The sequence below is a fragment of the Lepus europaeus genome, chromosome 5, assembly GCF_033115175.1.
Source record: "Lepus europaeus isolate LE1 chromosome 5, mLepTim1.pri, whole genome shotgun sequence".
Classification (NCBI taxonomy): domain Eukaryota; kingdom Metazoa; phylum Chordata; class Mammalia; order Lagomorpha; family Leporidae; genus Lepus; species Lepus europaeus.
Window position 1 is genome coordinate 102,563,371 of NC_084831.1, and position 27,903 is coordinate 102,591,273.

Sequence of the window (27,903 nt, forward strand, 5' to 3'; positions counted from 1 at the left end):
AGAATAAACGTCCTCCCCCACCATGGTGGTCCTGACCATAATTCTGTCCTGTTTTACCATCAACCAGACTCCCAAATACATCATGGACATTGTCTACTAGGGCAGAAATCTTAATAAAATGTCATTTGCTTGGCAAATGCAAGAGAAGTCCCTGACCCTCCATTCCCTTTTATAATTTTTGAGCTCAGCAATGTCTTCAAAACTCAACAGTACCAGCAGGACAATTTCTGAATGCTGAACTTCAACCAGCTAAAACTGGTTCAGTGAGGTTTCCCCACCCCTCTCCCCGCCACGAACAGTAACTCAAACGTAGGCACTCAGAGAGGATACATGCATCCCATGCAGCAGCTCAACTACTGCATCCAGTGTTGCCTCTTAGGCCTTTTTCCTTCTAGACTCTTGCCTTTATCATTTACTTTTAGTCATTTTTCTCAGTCTTTGAATTATCGACTGGTCCGAATTTTCCTAGTTAGCCTGTTCGTAGCCTGTTTGAACTCTGGTCTTGTAGTTGGTTTCCTTCTGGGTTATTTTGGTTCCATACCTCTCAGTACCTCAATTCATGAGCATTTATTGCTTTGCAGAATCTTACTCCTGAATTTCAGACAGCTGGCAAATTTAGTAATCAAAGCTTTAAATTCAAGCTACAAAAACAACTGCTCTATTTGCATTGTTACAGTGGATCTGTGCAGCAGTAACACTCATTACCTGTTTTGACAACAACCAAGAAGTTGGCATTAACCAAAAATAGTTGGTAACATAATCCTGTTCCCTAATTCATATAAGATCATTGTATTTCCAAACTATTGTTTCTTTAAAGTACATGTTTTCAGATTATACTATCTGCTGTCCCTCAATTCATATCATTCACAGACATTTAAAGATACTCAACTTTTTAAATTATATTTTAAAATCCAGGATAAAGCTCCCATCCACTGGTTCACTCCCCAAATTCCTGAGCTTGCCAATCACTTGAGCCACCCTTACCGACTCCCAGTTTCCATCAGCAGAAATCTAGTCAGGAGCCAGAGCTAGGTATCAAACCCAGGTAATCGGATGTGAGACACAGACATCCTTACTGGCATCTTTTTTTTTTTTTTTTCTGACAGAGTGGACAGTGAGAGAGAGAGACAGAGAGAAAGGTCTTCCTTTGCCATTGGTTCACCCTTCAATGGCCGCCGCGGCAGCTGGTGCACCGCGCTGATCTGGAGGCAGGAGCCAGGTGCTTCTCCTGGTCTCCCATGGGGTGCAGTGCCCAAGTACTTGGGCCATCCTCCACTGCACTCCCGGGCCACAGCAGAGAGCTGGCCTGGAAGAGGGGCAACCGGGACAGAATCCGGCGCCCCGACCGGGACTAGAACCCGGTGTGCCAGCGCCGCAAGGCGGAGGATTAGCCTATTGAGCCACGGCGCCGGCCCTTACTGGCATCTTAAGCACTGGACAAAACATTATATCCATCCTTTAGTATTAGGTCTTCCATCTGCTAATTCACTCCCCAGATTGCCACAAGAGCCAGAGCTGTACCGGTCGGAAGCCAGGAATCAGGAACTACTGCCGGGTCTCCCACGCAGGTGTAGAGGCCCAAGGACTTGGGCCATCTTCTACAGCTTTCCCAGGCCATCATGGAGAGCTGGTTCAGAAGAGTAGTAACCAGGGCACAAACTTGCATCCATGTGGGATGCCAATGTCACAGGTGGAGGCCTTGCCCACTATACCATAGTGCTGGCTCCCTCCAATTTCTTTTCTTTTCTTTTTTTTTTTTTTTGGACAGGCAGATTTAGACAGTGAGAGAGACAGAGAGAAAGGGCTTCCTTCCGTTGGTTCACCCCCCCCCAAATGGCTGCTGCGCTGGCGCGCTGCGCTGATCCCAAGGCAGGAGCCAGGTGCTTCCTCCTGGTCTCCCATGCGGGTGCAGGGCCCAAGCACTTGGGCCATCCTCCACTGCCTTCCTGGGCCATGGCAGAGCTGGACAGGAAGAGGAGCAACCAGGACAGAACTGGTGCCCCAACCGGGACTAGAACCCAGGGTGCCGGCGCCGCAGGCGGAGGATTAGCCTATTGAGCCATGGTGCCGGCCCTCCAATTTCTTTTTAAAGATTTATTTATTTGAAAGGCAGAGTTACAGAGGGACCAAGCTTCCAGCTGCTGGTTCACTCCCCAAATGGTCACAACACCTAGGGCTGAGCCAGGCTAAAGGCAGGAGCCAGCAACTCACTCCATCCAAGATCCGGATGTGGATGGCTTTCTCAGGTGCATTTGCAGGGAGGTGGATCGGAAGTAGAGCAGCCTGGAACTGGAGTTGACACTCTATTATGGGATGCCAGCCATTGCCAGCATCGGCTTAACCCGAGGCACCAAACACCAGCCCCGAGAGCTCCAATTTCTTGTCCTCCTGACATCCAATGGTACCTTCTTCCACCTGATCTCAGTTGCCACGTTCAGTGATCACAGAGAATTGACCTTATTGATAACTGAAACTTGGAGCAGACATTGTCTCAAAAAAAAAAAAAAAAAAAAAAAAAAAAAAAAAAAAAAAAAGGCCAGCGCCGCGGCTCACTAGGCTAATCCTCCGCCTTGCGGCACCGGCACACCGGGTTCTAGTCCCGGTTGGGGCACCGATCCTGTCCCGGTTGCCCCTCTTCCAGGCCAGCTCTCTGCTGTGGCTAGGGAGTGCAGTGGAGGATGGCCCAAGTCCTTGGGTCCTGCACCCCATGGGAGACCAGGAGAAGCACCTGGCTCCTGCCATCGGAACAGCGCGGTGCGCCGGCCGCAGCGCGCTACCGCGGTGGCCATTGGAGGGTGAACCAACGGCAAAAAGGAAGACCTTTCTCTCTGTCTCTCTCTCTCACTGTCCACTCTGCCTGTCAAAAAAAAAAAAAAAAGTTTCCAATTTAAACTTCCCATTCTCAAATCACCAGTCCCTACATTTCCCCCGACTCCCTCTAATGTCCTCACCCCCAGGAATTCCAGTGTGTCACCCCTGCCAGTTCACTCTCCACTGAGCCCTCCTAGTCTCCAATGCAGCGAAGCATTGCCAGCCTCTCTCCCTCCTTCTTACCTGACTTGGTTTCCACTGGCCAACCAGTGGAGTTGTAAATCTCTCCTGAAAACATCATCAACTCTCTTGCTGCCTGTAACCTATTTGTTTAGTAATACCCCCAACCCAAGTCAAACACACCCCTTGGTTTACTCGTTACCTGCGTACAAGTCACTGAACATCACTGCAGAAAATAAAATTGTGCTGACTGGGTTCTCTAATAAAATTAACTTTTCATTCCATTTCCCACAAACTTTTTAAATGTTTATTTATTTTTAATGTGGAAAGCAGAGAGAGACAAAGATATTCCACTTGCTGGGACACTCCTCAAATGCCTATAATGGCCAGGGCTTGGGCCAGGCAGCAAGAAGCAGCCAGGAACTCAACCCAGGTCTCCCATGAGGATGTAGGGACCCAAATACTTGAGTTATTGCCTGTTGCCTCCCAGGACATACACAAAAAGGAAGTTGGAATTGGAAACAGAGTCAACTCGAACCCAAGTACTCTGAAAAGGTACCTCAAGCATTCTTAACCACCATGTCCGATGCCCACCCCCTGACTGATGTCTCTTTAAATCCATGGCCATGATCCTCAGTAGTGACCTGTTGAAGGTCCAGCAAAGCTACCTGTGGAGAGACTACAATCTGAGTGTGGGCTTCCGTCCTTCAGGACACAGTGTGAACCCTAAGTCAACGAGCCACTTAAGGAATCTGTGCGTCCAGCCTCCGAACCGCTGGGCTTGTGTGAACTACATGGTGACTGCTTGCTTAAATCTCGCACCGTAGGAGCCTCTCTCGCGCACGCTCACGTGGTCCTGGTGGCTGCTACACTGCAGCATCCAGCTCTCCTCCCCAGAGTTGTCCCGAATTCAGGCTAGGAGCACTGACAGTCCTTCATCCAGCAGTCATGGAATGTGGCGACCCCTGGGGGAGAGAGGGAGGCGACTTTGAGCTATCAGTCAAGTCTGAGAGGGACCAGCATTCCCTGCAGCTAGAAGGATGGGTCCTCACGTGGCTGAACCCAAGCCCTCTCAGCATCTTCATCCTTTCCTCCTCCTGACAAGTTCTTTTCCTGGACTTCCAAAGGAATCCCTCCCTCACTCCCTGATGCCAGTGCTTAAGCATGTGGTTACCAGAGACATCAACCCTGACTGCTGTCTGCAAACCAGCCCACTCTGTCCCTCGATATTCTCTCCTCTCCTCGATTCTGCTTCATAACATTGAGCGGTCTGTGCCATGCTGTGTTTTGTGACTGCACCTGCTGGCTTTCTGGTCTCCTCTACCAGAGTGCATGCTCCGTGGATGCAGGACTCTGGTTGATGCTGTGTCCCTGGGTTTGGAATAATTTCTGGTATGTAGTAGAAACTCAGTATATGTTTGTTGAATACACAAACCAAAATGCCTTGAAGTCATGGCAGTCAGGTCATGGAAGGCAGAGTAACTTGAACTTTAGAGTTAGACTGATTTTTTTTTTTTTTTTTTTAAGATTTAAGTTAGAGTTACAGAGAGAGAGAGAGGTCTTCCATGCACTGGTTCACTCCCCCAAGTGGCCGCAATGGCTGGAGCTGTGCCGATCCAAACCCAGGAGCCAGGAGCCGGGTCTCCCACGTGGGTCTAGTGGCCCATGGATTTGGGCCAATTTCCACAGCTTTCCCAGATACATTAGCAGAGAGCTGGATTGGAAGAGGAGCAGCCAGGACTCAACAGGTGCTCATATGGGATGCTGGCACTGCAGACGGCAGCTTTACCCCACTACACCACAGCACCCGCCACTAGATTCTTTTTTTTTTTTTTTTTTTTGACAGGCAGAGTGGACAGTGAGAGAGAGAGAGAGAGAGAGAAAGACAGAGAGGAAGGTCTTCCTTTTTCTGTTGGTTCACCCCCCAATGGCCGCTGCCGCCGGCGCGCTGTGCTGATCCAAAGCCTGGAGCCAGGTGCTTATCCTGGTCTCCCATGGGGTGCAGGGCCCAAGGACCTGGGCCATCCTCCACTGCACTCCCGGGCCACAGCAGAAAGCTGGACAGGACTAGGAGCGACCGGGACAGAATCCGGCGCCCCGACTGGGACTAGAACCCAGTGTTCTGGCGCCACAGGCAGAGGATCAGCCTATTGAGCTGTGGCGCAGGCCTAGACTGATTCTTTAAAACAGCCTTATTTAGGTTTAACTGACATACAATAAATTGCTTGTATTTAAGGCATAAACTCAGTATGTTTTGACATATGTATAAACTAATAAAACAGCCACCACATTTATAATGAACATGACCTTCATCCCCAAGTGTTTCCTCTTGCAATTTTATAATCCTTCTTTCCTGCCCACAATCACTGACTTGCTTTCTGTTTTTAGAGTAGTTTGCATTTTGTAGACTTTTATACAGTTGAATATAACCATCTGTATTTATCAAAAATCTGACTTCATTTAGCATAATTATTCTGAGAATCATCCATGTTACTGTGTGCATAATGGTTCATTCTTTTCCTTTTCCCACGAAGCATTACATTTGTTTATCATTGACCTTGGTTGATGGACATAGGTTTGCTTTCAGTTTGGGGCTTTGTAAAAACAATGCTACCATGAATATTCATGTGTGTTCTCGCATGGAGGTAGTTTTCACTCATGTTGAGTACATTCCTAGGCATGAAATGATTGGGTTATAAAATAGGTATGCATTTAACTTCTCAAGAAGCAACCGAATTGTTTTCCAAGGTGCTTGTGCCATTTTTCATTTCCAACAGGTATCAACATTCCAGTTGTTCCACATCCTTGCCAACACTTGGTATAGTCTTTCTAATTTTAGGTGTTTAATAAGTATGTAATGGTATCTCATTGTGGGTTTTTTTTTTTTTTTAATTTATTTAGACAGGCAGAGTGGATAGTGAGAGAGAGAGACAGAGAGAAAGGCCTTCCTTTTTGCCGTTGGTTCACCCTCCAATGGCCGCTGCGGCCGGCGCATCTCGCTGAGCCGAAGCCAGGAGCCAGGTGCTTCTCCTGGTCTCCCATGTGGGTGCAGGGCCCAAGGACTTGGGCCATCCTCCACTGCCTTCCCTGGCCACAGCAGAGAGATGGCCTGGAAGAGGGGCAACCAGGACAGGATCGGTGCCCCGACCGGGACTAGAACCCGGTGTGCCGGCGCCGCAAGGCGGAGGATTAGCCTGTTAAACCACGGCGCCGGCCTCATTGTGGTTTTAACTTGCATTCTTCTGATGACTAGTGATGTCCAGGGTTGTTTCATGTACTTATTTTCATGTGAATATCTACTTTTGTAAAAGATTTGTTCACATATTTTTCCCATTTTTAATTGAGTTTTATTCTTACTGGATTTTGAGGGGGAAAATGCACACACTCTGAATGCAAATCCTGTATTAGATAAATGATTTGCAATATTTCCCCCATCTGGGGATTGTCTTTTCATTCCCTTAATAGTGCAGGAGTTCTTCATTTTGATGAAGTCAAATTTAAGAATTTTTTTTAACTTATTGTATTTATTTGAAATTCAGAGCGATAGGGAAAGAGAGAGAATCGGTCAGAGATTTCCCTCGCACTGGTTTACTCTTTAAATAGCTGCAATACGCTCTGAGAGCCAGGTGGATGGCAAGAGCCCAATTACTTGAGCCGCCAATACTGCCTTTCAGGGTCTGTAATAGCAGAAAACTACACTCAAGCTGGAACTGGTTACCAAACCCAGATTCTCTGTTGTGGGACATGGTTAAATACCCACCCCTATCAATTTTTAAAAATGGATCATGATCACAAAGATTTTCTCCCTTTTCTTCTAGATGTTTAATCATTGTAGGCATTACATTTAGGTCTAATTTTTAATTTGTTTTCTTTAAAGAGTATTTATTTATTTACTTATTTATTTGAAAGGCAGAGCAACAGAGACACAGGGAAGGAGAGAAAGAAAGATCTTCCATCCTCTGATTCACTCCCCAAAGACAGGAGCCAGGAATTCCATCCTGGTCTCATGTATGGTGGCAGGGGCCCAAACATTTGGGCCATCTTCTCCTGGCTTTCCAGGTACATTAGCAGGGAGCTGGATTGGAAGCAGAGCATCCAGTGTTCAAACTGCCGCTGATACGGGGTGCTGGTATTGCTGGTGGCGTCTCAACCTATTGTGCCACAGGGCCAACCCTTAGGTCTAACTATTTTTAATATGATGTGAGATATGACTCAAAGATCATATTGTATGCATGTGCTATTCTATCACTTGTTGAAATTCTGTCCTTTCTCGTTTGGATTGCCTTTGCACTCTTGTTAAATATCAATTGCCCATACATATTTGAGTCTAATTCTGAACTCTGTCCCACTGACCAATTATTTGTCTTGATGTTAAAACTACCTTGTCTTAATTACTGTAGTTTTAAATAAGTCTTGAAATCAATCCAGTTCCTTTCCCTGTATTTTGAAACAGAAGTAAGACAAGCTTTAATCCTAACTCAACCATTTAATTCTTGTGTGATTTCAGACAAATTAGTTAATTATGTGTACTACTCAATTACATACTTGTTTTTTGTTAGAATTCAATATTACAGTGCTTCGGTTAAATGCTCCTCACTATTAAGAGCCTGAACCAGCAAGATGGCTCTGGAAATAAAAGGTACTGGGACTGCAGGTGTTGCTGGGAATGGATAACTATAACGTGCTCCCCAAGGACCTCCCATTGTTCTTCCCAGGGCAGCGGCATGCTCTGCCCCTTTGTTGTCCATATTGAAGCTTTGTGGCAAATGGCTCCTGACAGCACTACTGGCCACTTTGTGCTGAAACATAGACAGTTGGAAAAGCAACCAAGAAAGGTGAAAAGCTAACAATAAAACTGGTCAGGATTCCTGAGTTTAAACCTGATCATTCCACCATGTCGACAATATGTGGAAAGAGTGTTCTACCCACCACCTTGAATCCAAGGTTACGATAGCTTTCTGGACACCTTGGCACAACTTGCTCCAACTCTCCTTTTTTTGTTCAGTCTTTGCAGTACCTGTCCCTGCCGGTCTCCGGGTGCCCTCGTTACAGGTCAGCTCCACACCAAGGGGGAGGAGCTACTTGCCAGGGTCTGTCCCCAACATCACGGTCCCACAGCCCAGTGGCCAGCGGCACTGCCCTCCTGGGAACCAGAGAGGATCCCGATCACTGTGTTTTGTGCCGTGTGAGTGCCATATCCAGAGAGATGACTGGTGGACCCCAGAAATGGATGTATTTGATTGGCTTCAGTCTTAGCTGTCTTAAAATGGTGAGTTCATCGTTCCAACTACCTGTGACTATTTAGAGGAAAAAGACACATTCATTACCTTTCAGTTTTGGGGGATATGGGGGCATCTTGGGATCAAAATAGTTTGGGATCATGGTAAGCTTGTAGATGTTTGTGCGTTTGAAATTTAACGTGCTACACTAGAGAGAGAAAACAAGATTTTCATTATATTTTAAGAAAAAAGATTCCTGAAAAATCTGTCAGCAGCTTCTGACTTAGTTCAAAAGGCAGATTCAAAGGCAAAAATGAAATAGTAATGTGATCTGCCTCCAGCCTCCAAGTCCTATTTCGGGTGCTTCGTGGTAGATCTGAGCGTTGAGAAATTATTTGTGCAGCTGCCTTCTCATGTGGGCTGAAAGATTGCTCACATTGTGTAAAAAGTGTTAGGATTAATTTATTACCGCTCTGATTTATGCTTTGCATTTGCCCAAAGGGTGTTTTTCTTTATGGTTCTAATTTTTTTTAACTTTCTTTTTCAGATCACTTTGGCCAAAACAGGTAAAATTTTAAATTTTCAGATGCGCAATATTTGAGTTGCTATTGTTAATTCATGGGGCTACCCTGAGATAGAAAGGCTATGGGGGCTGGGGGATGTGTGTGTGTGTGGGGGAGGGGTACTTTCTCTGAATACTCACACTGGGTGTTGACCGCTGTACCAAGTGCTGGGAAGATGATAACTGGTAAGATAAATAAATAGATCAAATTTAGAAGTCCTCGCAGTGTCGTGCTATTGAGTCCTGCCATGTAGATTCATACAGCAGTGCATTTACTCAGCACACGCCACTAGCTGGAGTAAAATATCACAGTGATTATCATTCCAGTCATTGAAGTGAAGTCCAAATCACCAACAGTGCAGAGTCTAATTTATAGGACTCTTCTTATTTGTCTTCTGGGGAATTAGAGGAGAAAACTAAAACTGGTATGTGTGATGAAAATGTCAAGATTCTCTAATCAGGAATGCTTCTAAAATGGCATGCTTAAAATATAGACTAAGGCAAGGCAGTGCTGAAAGGGGCTTTCTTTTAAAAAGATTCGCTCTCCGCTGTTCTTGAAGAAAAGAATAAAGGCAACAGCCTCTCCCAGCTCATACATTCTAGAAATCTAAGTCCTGGCCAATCCTGGAGGCCTCTCATAGATCTATGATTGAACCATAAAATTTCATAAAATCCATAGGTAAGTGGTAGGATTTTTAAAATTATTGTTTCCTGCATTATTTTCATTTTTTATCTTATTGTTTAAGATTTTTATTTATTCATTCATTCATCTGAAAGGCCAAATGACAGAGACAGAAAGATTTTTTTCATCCACTGGTTTACGCCCCAAATGCGAGCATCAGTCAGGGATCGGCCAGGTTGCAGCCAGGAGCAGGAACTCTATCGTGGTTTCCCACATGGGTGATAGGGACCCAGGCACTTGGACCTTCCACTGCTGTCTCCCAGGCACATTAGCAGGAAGCTGGATTGGAAGCAGAAAAAGAACTCAGTGCCAAGCACTTGGATATGAGATGTAGCACCCCAGGCTTAATACGCTAAACCACAACACCTGCCCCCACTTATCTTATTCTTGAGAGGCCTCCAGGATTGGCCAGGAAGTTATGGGAAAGGTTGTTTGGCTCTGTACAATATGATTTTTTTCTAAGTGACCTTTGGATGGACAAAATTTAGCTCTGCTCTCTCACAAGGTCCCAGTGCACAGAGGACACACTGTGCTCCCTGAAGGGACTCCTCTCAGTCCCCACGGCCTGCGCTCGGTTCTGGAGAGATGGGCTCAGGCTGAGACAGTGATGACACTACTAACTGATGCAGCCTGGCTTCTCAGTGGATGGTGTGTGTTTTAGTTATACTGTGTAGAAGGTTCCACTTGGTTAAGGGGGAGGTGGATCTTCTCGGGGCTATGGCATTGCCTGTTTATCCGCAGCTGGCCTCTGGGGCCCTATGGGCTAATTTGGGTTTCTTTGAGTTGGTGGATTGCACAGATGCTGAGAATCAAAGGGTTTCACTTTTGACAGATCTGAGCGGTTGGTTGCACACCTAGGGAATGTTTTCTCTTTCATCAATCCAGTGAGTAGGCTAAACTTGGAAAGGGGAACAGTGAGGAACTCCTGCTACCTTATGGAGTCTGACACTTGTCACTCAAGCTTCGCATCTCTCACAGGGGAACATTGATGCAGGGGGATCTGCTTCTGTGGCTGGTGCTAGGCAGAACTTGCCCTAGAACCCAGTGTAAAAACAGGAAATCCATCTCTCCCGCCACGTGTGCTCAGACTCCCTAGCATCTTGCTGTTCCTGGCACCCTCCATAGTGGTGCCATTCCTAACCCACAAAAACTTGTTTGGTGTACACACACACATACACACATGTACACACACATGCACGCTTTCAAAGTGCCCCTGCACGCACTACTTCACTTTACAGCAACCCTGGAATGTAGGTAGTTTATGTTTCAAAGCACATTCCTAGGCAATATGGGTATTATTAATACTCCATATTTCTTGAGGGAGAAGATCGAGACTGGAAGGAGTTAAATGACTTGCACGTGTTCATACACCAAAGTGGAGAGCAGAGCCAGGGCTCAAACCCAGGGCTCCTGAATCCAAATCCTTCGTGACTTCCCCACCACACAGCCTTGAGTTTCGTTCTGCTTACTCTGGCTTCCTGTGCGACGACATGAGACTTGCCAGGCTTGCGTCAATGGGGTCGGGTTTTTCCTCTGGTGGTTATTTATCCATTTTCATCTACTTGAAAAGCAAAGTGACAGAAAGGGGGAGAGACAGAAAGTGATCTTCCATCCAGTGGTTCACTCTCCTAAATGCCAGCAACAGCCGAGAGCTGGGCCAGGCTGAAGCCGGGAGCCAGGAACTCAATCCACGTCTCCCTCGTGGGAGGCAGGAACCCAAGCACCTGGGTCACATCTGCTGCCTCCAAGGAGTTGGATCAGAAGTGGAGCAGCTGGTTCGAGTCCCAGCTACTCCACTTCCCACCCAGCTCTCTGCTATGGCCTGGGAAAGCAGTAGAGGAGGGCCCAAGTCCTTGGGCCCCTGCACCCATGTGGGAGACCTGGAAGAAGCTCTTGGCTCCTGGTTTCAGATCAGCACAGCTCCGGCTGTTACAGCCACCTGGGAAGTGAACCAATGGATGGAAGATCCCCTGTCCTCTGCTTCTTCCTCTCTGTAGCTCTGCCTTTCAAACAAACAAATAAATCTTTTTTTTTTTTTTTTAAATGGGGCAGCTGGGGCTTCAACCAGCACTCCAATCTGGGATGTGGGTTTCCCAAGTGGCGACTTAACCCAGGGCGGAGTCACAGTGCCGTCCCTAGTCGGTTTTGGGGAGTCTGCAGGCCCTGTGACTGGCCTGTCATAGTCCATGTCCCTTCATCCTTCCAGATGCTTTTTTTTTTTTTTTTTACAGGCAGAGTGGACAGTGAGAGAGAGACAGAGAGAAAGGTCTTCCTTTTGCCGTTGGTTCACCCTCCAATGGCCGCCGCGGTAGCGCGCTGCAGCAGGCACATCGCGCTGTTCCGATGGCAGGAGCCAGGTGCTTCTCCTGGCCTCCCATGGGGTGCAGGGCCCAAGCACTTGGGCCATCCTCCACTGCACTCCCTGGCCATAGCAGAGAGCTGGCCTGGAAGAGGGGCAACCGGGACAGAATCCGGCGCCCCGACCGGGACTAGAACCTGGTGTGCCGGCGCCGCAAGGCGGAGGATTAGCCTAGTGACCAGCGGCGCCGGCCTCCAGATGCTTTTAAGACTACTGCCCACTGTACCTCCAGGCTTCTATGGCGAAGGCTGATTTGACTGTCATTGTCCTGGGGAGTTCATCCATTCCAGGGAGCAGGACTGGCTGACCTGGGCATGAGAATAGGCTGGGGACAGAGGAGACAGAATTGAGAGGCACTAGAAAGAGAGGACAGGAGGCACAGCAGAGGACAAACCTTGGGGGAGCAGAAGAAGGACGTGTGGGCAGGATGCAAGGGGGGAGTCCTGCCAGGTTTTCTCTTCTGCAGGGGCCCCAGCGACAGGCACCCTCCCTGCAGAACCCGCTGCTCTTGGCCAGCGGCTCTCAAGACCGCAGCTTACCCCCACCATCTGTAACCGTCCTAATTTTTTTTCGACGGCGACAGAGACAGTCCCGGGTGATGTTCAAAGAATGTCTGGCCAGCGCACAGTGGAGACTTTGTTCATTTTTGCAGCATGCTTCTTTCTGAGAGGCTGCCAGGTCCAGTTCCCCAGGAATCTTGGTGCAGAAAGAGAAGGTTGTCTGTGTCAGGCCCACGGGGTTCCAGCTGAGGCGGGGGCGGGGAGCAGGTACTGGCAATCTCCCTTCTGTGTCTACCCTTTCTCCCTCTTTGCCCTGTGGTTTTGTTCATTTGTTTCTCCCTTTAGTTTTGAATTTGACATCCAGTGATTTTTTACCCAGCAAATGGAGTATATTAAACATAAAAGGCCAAGTGTGGATTTCAGACTTAAAACCCAGCTGTGTTTATTTGATCTTTTCTTCTGCTTGGACATTTTTGTGGCTGTGGTTTTTGTAAGATAATAAATCGGGGCTACCATGCTCTGTCTCCCAAAGTGTAGGAACACCTTGCATAACTAGTGATCTAAGTATCTGCCGTATCCCCTGGCAAATCACATCCCAGCCTGCCTGAGGGACCCCAGCATCTCATTCCTATGCCGAGGCTGATGTTTTGATAGATAAAGGAAGAAACAGGTTTATTTTTATTTTATAGAAGAATCTAGAATTTTTTTCACTCTGTCAACAGGAAAGAAAGTGTTGCAGAGCAATTATAACAAAGCTTTCAGCTCTCTCTCCTTCCTCCATCCAATTAAATGCCATTGGGCAATGTGCAGAGCACAGGAGAGAGTGACCCCTGCTGCGAGCAGAGGCCGGGGTGGAGCAGGTCCGGCTGGAGCTGGGGCGGCACAGGTGCAACAGGGAGCAGAGACCAGGGGCAGGGGAGCCTGAGAAACCCATAGCAATCAAGCTGGAATAGAATTCTCTGGAATAAAACCCCTCCACTATCCCCCCTCCTCTCAGAGTTCTTTCCCACAATCACTTCCCACTCTTAGGTGACTCTTCTAAAAGTACAAAAAGTGCGAATTATCCCCCAGGCAACTGGGGAAAAGCTTTCTGAAATCCTATCCCTGAATGAGCGGTTGGAGCCGGCCTCTCCTTTTCTCTGTTTTCCCTTGGTCTGAAAACTTGGGCGGAGCTGTGTTTGGAGGAGGGCGCGAGCACGTTTGAGCCTGAAGAGTAAACCAGCGGAAGAAGCAATTCTTGCAGGTCTCCTGGCTGGTGCACATTGGCCATTTCTCTTTCAGCTCCTGAAATACCCACGATTGATCAGGCGTATTCCAAAATCAGCAACAGTATCACCGTAGAATGGGCTACAGTGCCTGGGGCCACCAGTTACCTGCTCACCGCCAAAGACGGGGACACGGTCATTGAAACCATGGTGGCCAGTTCCCCCGGCACTGTGACCGGCCTGAAGGCTGCAACCCTGTACCAAATCACCGTCAGATCCATCAGTGCTGCTGGGAGAAGCCAGGCGTCACCTCCAACGCAGGCAAAGACAGGTAGCTGGATGTTCACGCCCTCTGAGTGCTTGCTCGTGACCCAGAGCCATTCTACTGGTTCTGCAGATGCGTACTGTAATTTAGTGTTACCCAAGTGAATCGGATGCAGGGCTCATAAGTGAAAACCACCAAGTAATGTTTTGGGGAACTCAGCTGTGGAGGAGATGGTACTTAAATGCCAGATGCTTTGCCTGGAGAAATAAAATCTGTTTCTGGGCTTATTTCAAAGCATCTCTGCTTTTATTTTTATTTTTTTAGTTTTATTATTTTAATTTACTTGTTTGAAAAGCAGAGTGACAGAGAGAGAGGTAGAGACACAGAGATCTTCCATCCACTGGTTCACTCCCCCAAATGCCTGCAACAGTTAGGGCTGGACCGGGCGGAAGCTGGGAGCCTCCATCTTTGTCTTCCACATGAGTGGCAGGAAACCAAGTTCTTGGTCCATCATCTGCTGCCTCCTGGGCACATTAGCAAGAAGCTGGATCAGAATCAGAGGTAGGACTTAATCCCAGGCACTCCAATATGGGATGCAGGCAACCTGAGCAGTAGCTCAACCCACCGCAGCATAACGATTGTGTGGGATCCCTGAGTTTAAATCTCTTTGTAACCATCCACACAGAGAACACATGGAAAGGATTTGCTGCACATGAACCACTGGGTATATACGGTTATTTTTAAAGATTTATTTATTTATTTGAAAACCAGAATTATACAGAGAGAGAAGGAGAGGCAGAGAGAGAGGTCTTCCATCTGCTGGTTCACTCCCCAGCTTAACCCACTATGCATGCCGGCCCCTGGAGTATGTATGTTAAAAACATTTGGAATCTGTCTGTTTGGTAAAGTTGTACCTAAGCCTATTTCCGAAAAGTTATATATGCGTGAAAATAGTATAAGTCATCATTTTCCCCATTTACTTGTATTCTGATTACAAGGATGCTTCATCTAATCTCTATCTCCCAGTTGAAGGAGTGCCCAAGATTTAATTTCTTTTCTGTTTCCCATCCCTCTGCCAAGACATTTGTGATTAATGAACACTTAAATAGCAGTGATTTCATGGAACTCTGCCATGAATCCTTTTAACAAGTAAATAATTAGTTTGTAATATGAACAATCAACCTCAGCGTACTTATTCCTGAATTCAAGTTATCCTCTGTTGAACTTGCGTGACACAAACACACATGTTCCTGTCTTTCTTAGTGTTGGCCGCACCAATTCTAGAAGTAAGTTCTCCAAGCCCAGACTCTATTCTTGTGCAGTGGGAAGCTGTCTGTATGGCAATCGGATTCTCCGTGTCTCTCATGCGAGCCAACGGCTTGGGTAGAATATGGAAGGAGAACACCACCAATACCTCCTTGACATTCAGCGGCTTGGAGGCCGGCACTCTCTACACCATAAAGGCCTACGCGTGGAATGCCAACGGAGTCCCTGGGGACGACTCCACCTGCAATCAGAGAACAAGTAAGGATTTCTCAGCTCAGACTTCGCCTGCCGTGTGGTTAACGACAGGGGTTGTGCATTGTAGCCAGCAAGAGCAGTGTTAAGTGATAAGGACAGACTGGCTGGTAGCAGCTGTCTAAAATTATTAGGAAGTTATTTATAGTGCCTGACTATTCCTCCTCCGTAGTTTGAACACCAGCGCATGTATAAATGCTATTCAGACTGCCCAGAGCCAGGCAGCTCCCTCTCTGCCACCCAGCTCCAGTTCAGCACAGACACTGGGCACCTTCCAGAAGGGCGTGGTCCTTTTTAGCTTTCCCAGACACACCTCACCCCCTTCTAGGTTTAGATCAATAATATAAACCAACAGAATCAGGTCATTCAAGGACGTTGTTTGGCAGGCAGTTGGTGTGACTCAGCCTCGAGCCGGCGGTCCCAGGGATGCAGCAGCACCTGGGGCAGAGTTCCTGCTGTTGCCGCACTTCCTGATGGGAATCAGTGCTTCACGTCCATTTCTCAAAGGCCCACACCCAGGACTGAGGCCCTCATGGGCTTCCTGTGACCTCTCCTCTTGATGTGGGCTGAGAAGTGGGAAAGCTGCACGCGGTGTGGCTGTGGGCACGAGTGTGTGTGTGCGTGTGTGTGTGTGTCTGTGAGCGAGCATGTGTGATCCCGGGGTTACCCTAGTCAAGGGAGCCTGCAATATAATTACTGAAAGTCCAAACTGAGCTCCTGGAGGGAGCCCAAAAAGTGAGAGGGGACAAGGGGTTGGGAGGGAGGGATCAGGAGGAGGAGAGAGAGTAGGAGAGAGAGACAGGTTTTTCTTCTCTTGAGTCCAAGCAAGCTGTCCACTGCTGATGTTGCCTATCTGGAAGCCAGACCCTCACCAAGCAGATCAACTGTTTTATTCCTTGAGGAGAGGAGAAGGGAAAGGATGGAGAGAGATCAGAATGTTTTCTTCAACTTTCTGGAAGTCTGGAGGAGAATGGAAGCCCCACTGACTATGGGGCCAACACAGAAACACAGGGAGAAGAGAAGGGTTTGCCTTCTGTAAGGGTTTGCCTTCTCTAGAGAGGACTCAAGCAAGTAGCCTGCAGGGATCGGTGACGGGCTAGCTGAATGAGGATGCCTGTGCCAGCCGGCATCTCCCTGGGCCTTTTCCTAGGCTGCCTTCTTTCTTCCTTCCCTTCTGCTCCACTTCTTCCCACCAACATTTATTGAGGACCTACTATGTGCTGGACAGAGGAAGCACAAAGTCAAATAGGACATGATCTCTACCCTTACAGAATTACTTGTGTCCAAGGAGACACTGAAGTGCAAATCCTTGGTTACAGTTCAGTGTAACAAGTGCTTTGCTGGAAGGCTGCACTGGCCCAGGGTGGCCTGGAAGGGAGCAATCCAATCAGGCTCAGGGAGAGACAGTCGTGGCCTAAAGATGACCAGCTTCCTGAAGCCTCCTTCATTTGTTTCCCCACATTTTAAAGTTTTAGGAGGGTGGGCATTTCCATCTAGCAGTTAAAGGCACCAGTTAAGGTGCAGAGGTCCCACACTGGAATGCCTAGGGTTGAGTCCCTGATTCCAGCCTCCTGCTAATGCAGACCCTGAGAGGCAATGGTGATGGCTCAAGTACTTAGGTCCCTGCCCTCCATATAAACTGGGTTCCCAGATTCATACCCCACATACCCTGCCCGCAACCATTGCAGGCATTTAGTGAGAGCACTCTGTCTCTCTGCCTCTCAAATAAATTATAAAGACATCATTTTTTAAAAAATATTTTATTTGAGTGGCAGAGAGGGAGAGACAGAGAGAGAAAGAGAGACAATCTTCACCTACTGGTTCACTTCCCCCAAATAGTCACAATGGCTGGGGCTAGGCCAAGCCAAAGCCAGGAACCTGGAGCTCCACCCTGGTCTCTCGCTTGGGTGGCAAGGGCCAAAATACTTGGGCCACCTTACACTGTTTTCCCAGGTTCATTATCAGGGAGCTGGATCAGAAGTGGAGCAGCCAGGACTCAAACCAGTGCTCACGTGGGATGCTGGCATTGCAGGTGGCAGCTTAACTGGCTGTGTCACAACACCAACCCCTAACTAATTTTTTTAAGTGTTAGAGTTTGTGTTTAGTTTCTGTATTAATTTTTTATGGCTTTCTTAACAAAGAACCATAAACTGGGTGACTTAAATAACAGAAATGTATTGGTTCTGGGGGCTCTTAAATCTGAAATCAAGATGTTGGCAAGGTTGGTCCTTCTGGGGCTGTGAGAAAAGGTCTGTTCAGGTCTCTCTCCTTGGCTTGTAATGCCATCTTCATGGGCCCATGGCATTGGTCCTGTGTGCCTATGTCTGTGTCCAAATTTCATCTTTTTTTTCTAATTTTTTTTGACAGGCAGAGTTAGACAGCGAGAGAGAGAGAGAGAGAGAGAGAGAGAGAGAGAAAGGTCTTCCTTCTTCTGTTGGTTCACCCTCCAAATGGCTGCTATGGCCAGCGCTGTGCCAATCCGAAGCCAGGAGCCAGGTGCTTCCTCCTAGTCTCCCATGCGGGTGCAGGGCCCAAGGACTTGGGCCATCCTCCACTGCACTCCTGGGCCACAGCAGAGAGCTGGACAGGAAGAGGAGCAACCGGGACAGAATCTGGCACCCCGACCAGGACTAGAACCCGGGGTGCCGGCGCCGCAGGCTTTTTTTTTTTTTTTTTTTTCTAATTTTTAAAAATGTATTTGAAAGGCAGACAGCCAGAATGAGGAAGAAAGACACACACACACACACACAGATCTTTCTTCCATCAGCTCACTCCCCAAATTCCTGCCACATTCAGGACTGGGTCAAGCTGAAGTCAGGAGCCCAGAACTCAATCTGGGTCTCCCACATGGGAGGCAAGGATCCAAGTACTTGAGCTATCACTTACTGCCACCCAGAGTGTGCACTGGAGGAAGTTGGAAACAGGAGCCAAGCTGAGACTTGAACTTGATCTAGCATGCAGGCATCTAAGCAATATCTTAACTACTGCACCAAATGCTCATTCCCAGATTTTTTCTTATTTATAAGGCCATCAGTCATAATGGGTTAGGGCCTACCCTCATCTGAGCCAATTACATCTGCTATTTCCAAATAAGATCACATTCTGAAGGTAGTAAGGATTAGGATGTCAACACATGAATTCAACCCATAACACTCTCGCACTACTCTACCTGTTTTTCCTCATTCCAACATGAGGAAAAGCAGGTTGCCCTGAAACATTGAAAGCTACGTCAGCCCGCTGTGGGTTCAGTGTTACCTCAGAGTAGACTTGTCTCTGCAGACAAACTGACCATGCAGCAGAGGAAGGGAGCTGCCCAGAGGGCCTACGAGGGGACATGGCAGGTACCTGCTTCTCAGAGAACAAGTTGGGTCTTTGTGTCCTAAAACAGGGCCTTCCTTTTTTTTTTTTTTTTTTTTTTTTTTGGACAGGCAGAGTGGATAGTGAGAGAGAGAGAGAGACAGAGAGAAAGGTCTTCCTTTTTGCCGTTGGTTCACCCTCCAATGGCCGCTGCGGCCAATGCATCACGCTGATCCGAAGCCAGGAGCCAGGTGCTTCTCCTGGTCTCCCATGTGGGTGCAGGGCCCAAGCACTCGGGCCATCCTCCACTGCCTTCCTGGGCCATAGCCGAGAGCTGGCCTGGAAGAGGGGCAATCGGGATGGAATCCGGTGCCCCGACCGGGACTAGAACCCAGTGTGCCGGTGCCGCAAGGCGGAGGATTAACCTGTTAAGCCATGGCGCCGGCCAAGGCTTTCCCTGTACCGCGGAAGTGTCCAGAGGATGCTAGTCTCTGCTCACAGGTTGTCCAAGCAGTTTTCTAAGTCTTGCTGGGTGATCTTTATTATAGCACAGATCCCAAAGGAGGCCAATCTATAGGATAACTCTGAAGTAACGGAAGAATATTTATAAGTGGAGAAAGGGTTGTGGTGAAGCATGTTAAGCTGCTGCCTGTGACCTCGGCATCCTGAACTACTTCCAATCCAGCTTCCTGTTAATGACCCTGGATGGCAGGGGAAGATGACTAGAGTACCTGGGCCCCTGCCACCCATGTGGGAGACCAGGATGGAGTTCCTGGCTCCTAGCTTCAACCTGGCCCAGACCTGGTTGTGATGGTCATTTGGGGCATGAACCAGGGTATGAAAGATTCTCCCTCCCCCCTCTTTGTCTCTCTGTCTCTCTCTGTCTCTCCAATTCATTGCTTTACCCTTCAAATAAATAAGTCTTTAAAAAAATAAAAGAATGTAGGGGAACGTGTTTTGGAGACACCAAAAGACCGCCTTAAAGTATGATCACCACATTTGATACTTTCATTTGATCTAGAACGAAAAGAAAGTCAGCGCCTCTATAAACAATTGTGACCTAAAGCTATTAAAAAGTCTTTGCTGGTGCTGAAAATAAAGGGATGCATTTAGTCTATTCAGCAATAATAGAGAAAATATGTAACACATCATTTGAGAGTAGCATAGCCACATGACCTTTTTAGTCCTTCACATTTATAATTTTTTTAAATAAGATTTATTTATTTATTTGAAAGGCAGAGCTACAGAGAGACAGAGACAGAGAAAGATCCCCCGCTGCTTTCCCAGGCACATCAGCACAGAGCTGGAAGTGGAACAGCCAGGACTTGAACCGTTGTCCACATGGGATGCCAGCACCGCAGGCTGGGGCACTAACCTACTGCGCCACAGCATCAGCCCCCACATTTATAATTTTATTGGAGTCTTTTAGTCATCTGTTAAGTAGCATTCAAAATTCACATTTTTAGCACCTGTACGTGTTAGGTACTGATCTTCCTACCTCCATTTTACAGATGGGGAAAAATGTGAAGTGATTCAATGACACGGCCAAGGTCGCAAAGCTAATGATGGGTTTGCATAGTCAGCAGCAGGTGTGCTAACAGTTCCCAGGTACTTGCAGCACCACTTCCTGCTTTCAACTCTTACCGGTGTCCAGCCATGGGGTGCCCGATCCTCTGAGCTCAGCACTGTTTGCTGGGCTGGGTCTCACTTGGGCTCTTCCTGAGGCTACTACAACATCTTAATTGTTTCTCAAAAATGTAGGTCCTCGTGCCCCTGACCACGTCCAAGTCTCTTTTGATAGTGGGGCTCTGAAGGCGTCTATTTCGTGGGCGCTGACGGAAGGCGCTTCCAACTACACGGTGATGGCGTCGAGTGAGAATTCAGAGCTGAACTGCAGCACGACCCTCACCTCCTGCACCATCTCCTCCCTCCGGTGTGGAACTGAGTACCTGGTTTCAGTTTTAGCAAGCAATGATGCTGGATCTAGCAAATCACCTTCCGCGGTGACCCTGAAGACTGGTAGGTAAATCAGAGTGAGATTCCTGGAGGGCTGCCAAGTCACCAGGAGTACTATAGGGAAGCAGAAAATCCCCAGCAGTGTTCTAGAACACTCTAGAAGGAGTGAAATGCAAGCATTGAATTGGACATTTTGATGTGTTTGATTATTGTTGGGGGCCAGCATTGTGGTGTGATAGGTTAAGCTTACACCTGCGGCACCAACATCCTATATGGTTGCTAGTACATGTCCAGGCTGCTTCTCTTCCATTCTCTGCTTATGTCCTGGGAAAGCAGTAGAAGATGGCCCAAGTCCTTGGGCCCCTGTGCCCACATGGGAGATCTGGAAGAACCTCCTGGCTCCTGACTTCAAATTGGCCTAGCTCCAGCTGTTGTGGTCATTTGGGGAGTGAACTAGTAGATGGAAGAACTCTCTCTGTCTCTCCCTCTCTGTCTGTAACTCTGCCTCTCAAACAAATAAATGAATCTTAAAAAGAAAAAGAATATTGTTGATAGTGAAAGCAGATATTGTACACTGCGAAAAGCACTTCTTGGAAAATTAAGAGGCCTGACTCCTATTCCAGATATCTTATAAATATTTTTTTCTTTTTCATTTGTAAAGCTATAAAAATGCTAAGATTCAGTTTGTGTTATACAGCTGTCACTGTGAAGTGCTTGAACTCTTCCTTATGTCATGTTTCATGACCTAGGCATGGTGGGAACTACTTTTTAAGATAAAGATAGGTTATTTCTAGTCCTGAGTGTCTTTAAGCAATTTCTCATTTTAACTTTTTTAAACAAGCTATTTGTTTATTTATATAAAAGGCAGAGCAACAGAGAGGAGAGCAGATACAGAGAGATCTTCCATCTGCTACTTCATTCCCCAAAAGGCCACAATGGCCAGAGCAGTTCCAGACCGAAGCCAGGAGCCTGGAACTCCAGCCGGGTCTTCCATGCTGGTGGCAGGGGACCAAATGCTTGGTCATCATTCACTGCCTTCCCAATCTTATTAGCAGGAAGCTAGACCAGAAACAGAGCAGCTGGGACTCTCACAGGTACCCTGATATGGGATGCTGGTGTTGTAAGCAACAGCTTAACTTGCTGTGCCACAATGCCAGCTCCTGATTGTTATAGCTCAATGTGGCTATTACATTAGAAAGGGGTTATGAGGACAAGATGACTGAGAGTGAGGGAAATGATAGAAACATTTCAGAAGCATAGCCATTCCGAGTTTGTCATTTCCGGCAGGAGAGAGCCATTCAGTGTTTTTCAGTCTTAGCTGCATATTAAAAGCATCTGGAGAGTTTTTATAAAATCCCAGTACCTGAGTCCCACTAAGACCAATTCTATTGGAATTACTAGGAAAATGGTTCAGATATGAATAGTTTCTAGAAACTCCCTAGATGATTTTCCTGTGCAGTCAGCAGCAAGTGCAATTGAAATGTTCTGCACACCAACCGGTCCAGGATGTGCCCCAGTGGTTCGTGCATAACACAGCTATGATCATAGGAATGACCTTGACATGCCAATAAAAGGACTGTGTCTAGACAGTACTATGTGTTTTCTGGACCCAGAACTGTACAATATATCTTAGACATAGTTCCATTAGAGATGGCTAAAAAATGTTAAAATCTTATGGCTTGAATGAATGAACTTCATTCCGTCAGAAGACTTCTTTCCATAGTGATACCAGATGAATGAGGCGCTGCCTTGGAACAAGGAAACAGGCGCTATTAACCAAGGTGCACTGTGCCCCTTTCTGGTGCAGTCTAGCAGTAACTGAGGTTGATTTGAAGACATCTGCGAAGGCCTCCTCAGGGTGTTACCTTGTCCCTTGGCCATGGCATGTGGTGTCTTACTGTTCTGCCCAGGCATGCCTGGAAGGATGTGATGGGCGTGAGAACATGTTCTGCCATCCGTGCGTGGAAGGCTGCAGTCAGGAGACTCCCTGAAGCTCTGCTTCACCATTCCACGCAGGCCAGCCCAGCTGCGTCTCTGGATGGCATCAAATCTTTGAACAAATACCTTAACAACAAAAATCCCAGGTCTTAAAATGACTGTACAACTGTGGTGGCCCATTCTTTATTTTTCTTTTTTTAAAGATTTGACAGGCAGGGTGAGAAAGAGAGGGAGAGACAGAAAAGAGAGGTCTTCTACCTGCTGGTTTACTCTCCAAATGGCCAAAACAGCCAGGGCTGGGACTGGACGAGGCAGAATCCTGGGACCTGGAACTGGTCCCCTATGTGAGTGGCAGGGGCCCAACTACATGAGACATCCTCTGCTGCTTTCTAGGGCATTAGCAGGGAACTGGATTAGAAGCAGAGCAGCAGGGGCTTGAACCGATGTTCCAATATGAGATACCAGCATCATAGACAGCAGCTTAATCTGCTGGGTCATAACTCTGGCCCCATGGTTCATTATTTCAAACAATGTTTCATATAACAAGAGACTTTGAACAGTTCATTAGAGTTTTTTGGTAGTGATTTGGACCCTACAGCATAGCCTTTGATTCTATACAGAAAACCAAATGTTGTGGCATGTAATTTTGCATGCCATGCACTAAATCCAACTCGTTCCAAAGGTCAAAGTTGCCTGTTTGAGTTGTCATGAAATCTTGCAGCAATGCAGAGAGAATTTCCTGCAGGAGTCTCACAACTGTTTATCATTGGTCATTTCCTAGTTGCTTGTGCACCTGCAAGAGTAATGATCCGGGAAGAGCCCCCTGGCCACCTATCTGTGGCTTGGTCCAATGTCGATCTGGGGGATTACTACGTGGCCTTTGTGAAGAGCGATGATGGCTTGGAAGTGCACTGCAACACATCCCTCACGCAGTGCAATTTCCCATCTGAGTGTGGCTTCACTTACTTTATCAGTGTTTTTGCCTATAACAAAGCAGGACAGAGTCCTCTGGGTGACATATTCAATTACACCACAGGTGAGTCGAATTCGGTGCCTGTAAAGGGAGTTTTGCGTTCCTGGGCTCCGCTGCAGGATGCATCACCTACTGCACTTCTGGACTTACCAACTGAAGTCATCGTTAGGGCCAAGGTCAGAGAGAGAATCTCTCATCTCTCTTCTCACAGTCTTACTGGGCAAGGAAATTTTGGCTTCGTGGACCCAAGCTTAACAAAGTTCAGGAGTGAAAAGAAGGGGGGGGGGTGGAATGTAGTTACTCAACTCTGCTTTGAAAAACTGACACTCCCTGCCCCCACAAAGATCTGGTCAGTATTCAGGCCTGGGCTGGATGCTGAAAGGGTTACAGTGTCTGTTTCAGTTCCCTTTTCCCTGAGACTGAGGCACAGAGATGCAATGGCCCAGATGCTACATGGTCCGGAGACTTGGGCTTAAGTCCTAACCTGACTACTAACTCACTTGTGCTGTGGATATGATGGTGTCCACCTGGCTAGTTCCTTAGTATCTACTGCAAAATGGGACAAATAATAGTGAGAACATGAATGTGTGTAGGTCTTTGTGACAAAACACAGTGCAAATGTTTTTATCGCACCATTATCTTTACTGTTAATGACTATTTGCCTCTGCTAGGCCCAGATCTTGCACTGGGCGGGGATTATGTCTTCTTGAACTCCTTGTCTTCAGTGCTTGTGATAGTGTGACCAACATAGGGGAGATGTTTGCTTTTTGAAGAATGAATGGAGTGAGTGAGTTGAGATTAATCGACTACATTTACAGATAAGAATATTTTAATATAATTATATAAAATACTGGCTGGATATTATAATACATTTTATCAGGATAAGGGACTCAAATAATTGATGATGTTGAAATTTGGGGAAAGAGACTATTGCTAAAGTCTTAAGAACACAGAAAGGCCTTCCAGAGGAGTGGACTTGAACTGGATGTTTAAGGATGCATGGAACACAGGTGGGGCAAGAGCACTCCAGAGACTCCAGACTGAGCTAGACATTTGCCAGTGGAAGTTGTCCAGGTCTGTGCTAAGATTTAAGACAACTCCAGCTCCCCGCACCGCCCCCTCCCCACCTCTGGCTTTTTCTGGTTTGGTGTCTGGAAAGAGTGACAGGACCTGACCAGCGAGAGCGGCGTGACTTCGTCACGGAACAGGAGGGGAAAGGCTCCCTAGCAGAGGGGCCAGCCGTCCTCGAGGAGCACAGAAGTAAGGGCACACGTGGGTCGTGGGGCGGGGTTGAGGGAGGCACAGGTGAACACTGTTTGTGATGGTGTCCAAGGTCGTGCTGAGGTTTTAGCCTCTGTGCAGTAGGTGTTGAGCCAAGATTGGAACAGGACAGACCCGTAGAGGTTACTGCAGTGGTTTCGGAGGGTAGCGGCAGAAGTCCTGGACATGGCGAGGTCAGGACTCAGTGCCACCTCTGGTGGCCTTGACTCTGCACTGACCTCCACCCATTCCATCTCGGCTCCTGCTTTCAGCTCCCTGTTGTCCCAGTGACATCAACCCCGTGATGGTGTCCAGCGACAGAGTAGAGATTGTCTGGTCTCCTGTCCGTGGTGCCGAACTCTACGAAACCAAGGCTGTCGATGGGTCCAATGTGGTTGAATGCAACGACACTGTTCCTGCATGCACCCTGTCGGCTCTAGAGTGTGACACCAAGTACAACATCACAGTGTATTCACTCAGTGACATCCGGGGCAGCAATACATCCTGCACGGCCCAACCTATAACCACAGGTATGGTACACCCGGGATATTATCACTGTGTCTGAAGGAGTCACCCAGCTGTGGCATTCAGCAATGGTTAACTCCATTAACCACTCTCATGGAGACCCCTAGGGTCCCTGCTGTGCCAAGGACAGGCAGAGGAGAAGGTGGAAGAGGAAAACAGAAAAGCAGGAAACAAAAGGGGAGACCATGGGAAGAATGGAAGGTCTGCCAGTAGTTACCCCAGCCACTCGGTTCCTCCTCCCTTTGGGCTAAATGCATAGTCTGGTTAAAAGTAATGATGATCTCATTTGGGGAAGAAAAAAAACAGATTTAGACCAAATGGCACATGTGATATTTTTGACTCATGTTATTTCAATCAATAATCTAAAAAAAATCTCTTAGCTCCTTGCAGTCCTGAAATAAAAAATGTTTCGAAGGATGCGTTCTCCATGATTAATGTGCACTGGCAATCCGTGAATGATGACGCTGTCTACACTGTGACTGCCCAGGGGGAGAAAGGGCTGTACTGGTGCAGCAGCACGGGAGAGTCGTGTACCATGGGGGCCCTGCCCTGCGGCTCAGTGTTCTCTGTCACCGCTGTGGCAGAAACACAAGCAGGACGGAGCCTGCCCAGCTACAGTGTGCCCCTGGAAACGGGTACGTAACAACACCGACCTGAATATGGACTTCAGTTGGCGGGGGAACATAGGAACGGATTCCAGCCATGAGCTTTCTTGCTTAATTTACCCTGAGATGGATACACATGAAACTGAGGGGCCTTTCAAAGAGCCCAGTCTTCAAAAGCAAAATTGACAGCATTTTTACAGCGTCTGGGAAAATATCATGAAAAGACACTGGTATATTGGCATCAAGGGAGGGATGGGAGTCCGTTGACTCTGCAAAAACACTTCTGGGGATTCATTTTCCAATCTTTGAAAGCAGCTAACGAGTAACCAAATGAGCTGATTTATTATTTAATTTGTTGGCTCAGACCTTTCAAATCTTTCTCTAAAAATGCTGTCTGAATTTCAGTTTCCTAATTGGTAACTGGTCTCATAGAGTGGATATGAACATTAAGCCAACCTCACTTAATTCAATCAATCTTAATACCAAGTCAATTCTATTAACATTGATTTAATTAGCCTTGATATTAAGTTAATTTAAGTTAATGCTGCAAGGTGCTTAGCAAAGTGCCTGATGCATACACAGTAAGAGCCCCACAAAAGAAAAGTTACTGCTTCAAAGTGTAGTGAATGAATGCAATTTTGCAAATTGATTAAAGCCTTTGGACATTGTCTTATCTTACATTCAATGAGACACAGCACTTTGAACTGTACAAGTTGAAACCCCTGGGGGGAAAAAAGCAGCAAAAAGGAGATAACACCAAATAGAAGGGCAATTCTAGATGTTTTATATCTTGTACAAGGGATTCCTGAAATGTTGAGATGGCTATGGTACCTTAGGTGGCTAAGAAATCAAGCTTTTAGATCAGTGATGTACCAGGAAATACCCACGAAAGCAAACCACATTGCATTGCAAATGCTGCACAGGGTTGCACTGGGAGAAGAGATGAGGGCAACTGTTGCTTTAAAATTTGCACTTGGAATTATTCAAGTTGGGGTCAGCAGAGGGTTTTTTCAGTTTTCCTGAAAAAAATAAATAAAGACTAGGGGAAACCTGCCGTTACTCGCAGCCAGTTGCTGCCCAGCCCTCTCAGGGAAAGCCCCCGGGACACACAGTTGATATCACACAATGCAGCAGAAGGAAACACTTGATCAACCAGTGACACCTTCGGAAATTTAGGACATTGTGTGGAACACAAGCAAAATACTCTCCTTGGTCATTTTTCACAAATTAACTTTCCATGAAAATAAATCCCTTCCTCTTCTCTCTCTCTATTTAAGTGCCATGCTGTCCAATCGGTCTGACAGTGACTCAGGTTACCCAATCAGTAATCAATGTGAGTTGGACTATTGGGACCGTGGCCCAAACCTACCTGACAGTTCTTGAGTCGCAGACCGGACAGTCTAAGTGCCACACCCATCAAAACCACTGCCTCCTGGGATGCATCACCTGTGGGATCAATTACACAGTGGCATTAAAAGCAATCAGCGCCACTGGCTTGACTGCGGACTGTGCCTTCCAAAGCTATTCCTCTAGTAAGTGAATTCTCTTTTCCTTTTCTTTTTTCTTTTTACTTATTTGAAAGTCAGAGTTATAGAGACAGAGCGGGACAGACAGATCTTCCATCAGCTGGTACTCCCCAAATGGCCGCAACGGCCAGGGCAGAACTAAGACAAAACTAGTAGCCAGAAGCTTCTTCCAGGTCTTCCACATGAGTGCAGGGGCCTAAGCACTTGAGCCATTTTCCACTACTTTCCCAGGCGCATTAGCAGGGAGCTGGATCACCAGGACTCAAACTGGCACTCATACGGGATGCCGGCACTGCAGGGAACGGCTTTACCCACAGCACCAGTACGCCGGCCCCAGTAAGTGAATTCTAACTCCAGCTCTACGGAAGGCATCAGTGAGGACTTGACTATTCTAAATCCAATCATAAACCCTTCCTTCTTTTTTAAGATGTTGCATGTCCACCTAGCTTGCATTATACATTCAGATTACTTCCTAAGATGTTCACAGTTTTTCTCTTGACTTAAAACCTCAAGGCTTCTGGG

The 27,903-nt window shown here is 47.2% G+C and overlaps 1 protein-coding gene across 1 annotated transcript in view; it reads left to right on the plus strand.

Annotated features, from left to right (window-relative positions):
* The first annotated feature begins 8,197 nt into the window (after positions 1-8,197).
* The window catches only part of FNDC7 (fibronectin type III domain containing 7), a 31,168-nt gene continuing 11,462 nt past the window's right edge, over positions 8,198-27,903 (plus strand). The window contains exons 1-9 of the mRNA XM_062193460.1: positions 8,198-8,271; positions 12,224-12,231; positions 13,595-13,849; positions 15,047-15,307; positions 20,360-20,617; positions 23,274-23,528; positions 24,998-25,255; positions 25,631-25,885; positions 27,133-27,387. Coding sequence (XP_062049444.1) covers positions 8,198-8,271; positions 12,224-12,231; positions 13,595-13,849; positions 15,047-15,307; positions 20,360-20,617; positions 23,274-23,528; positions 24,998-25,255; positions 25,631-25,885; positions 27,133-27,387 — 1,879 coding nt within the window. The remainder of the gene's footprint in view (positions 8,272-12,223; positions 12,232-13,594; positions 13,850-15,046; positions 15,308-20,359; positions 20,618-23,273; positions 23,529-24,997; positions 25,256-25,630; positions 25,886-27,132; positions 27,388-27,903) is intronic.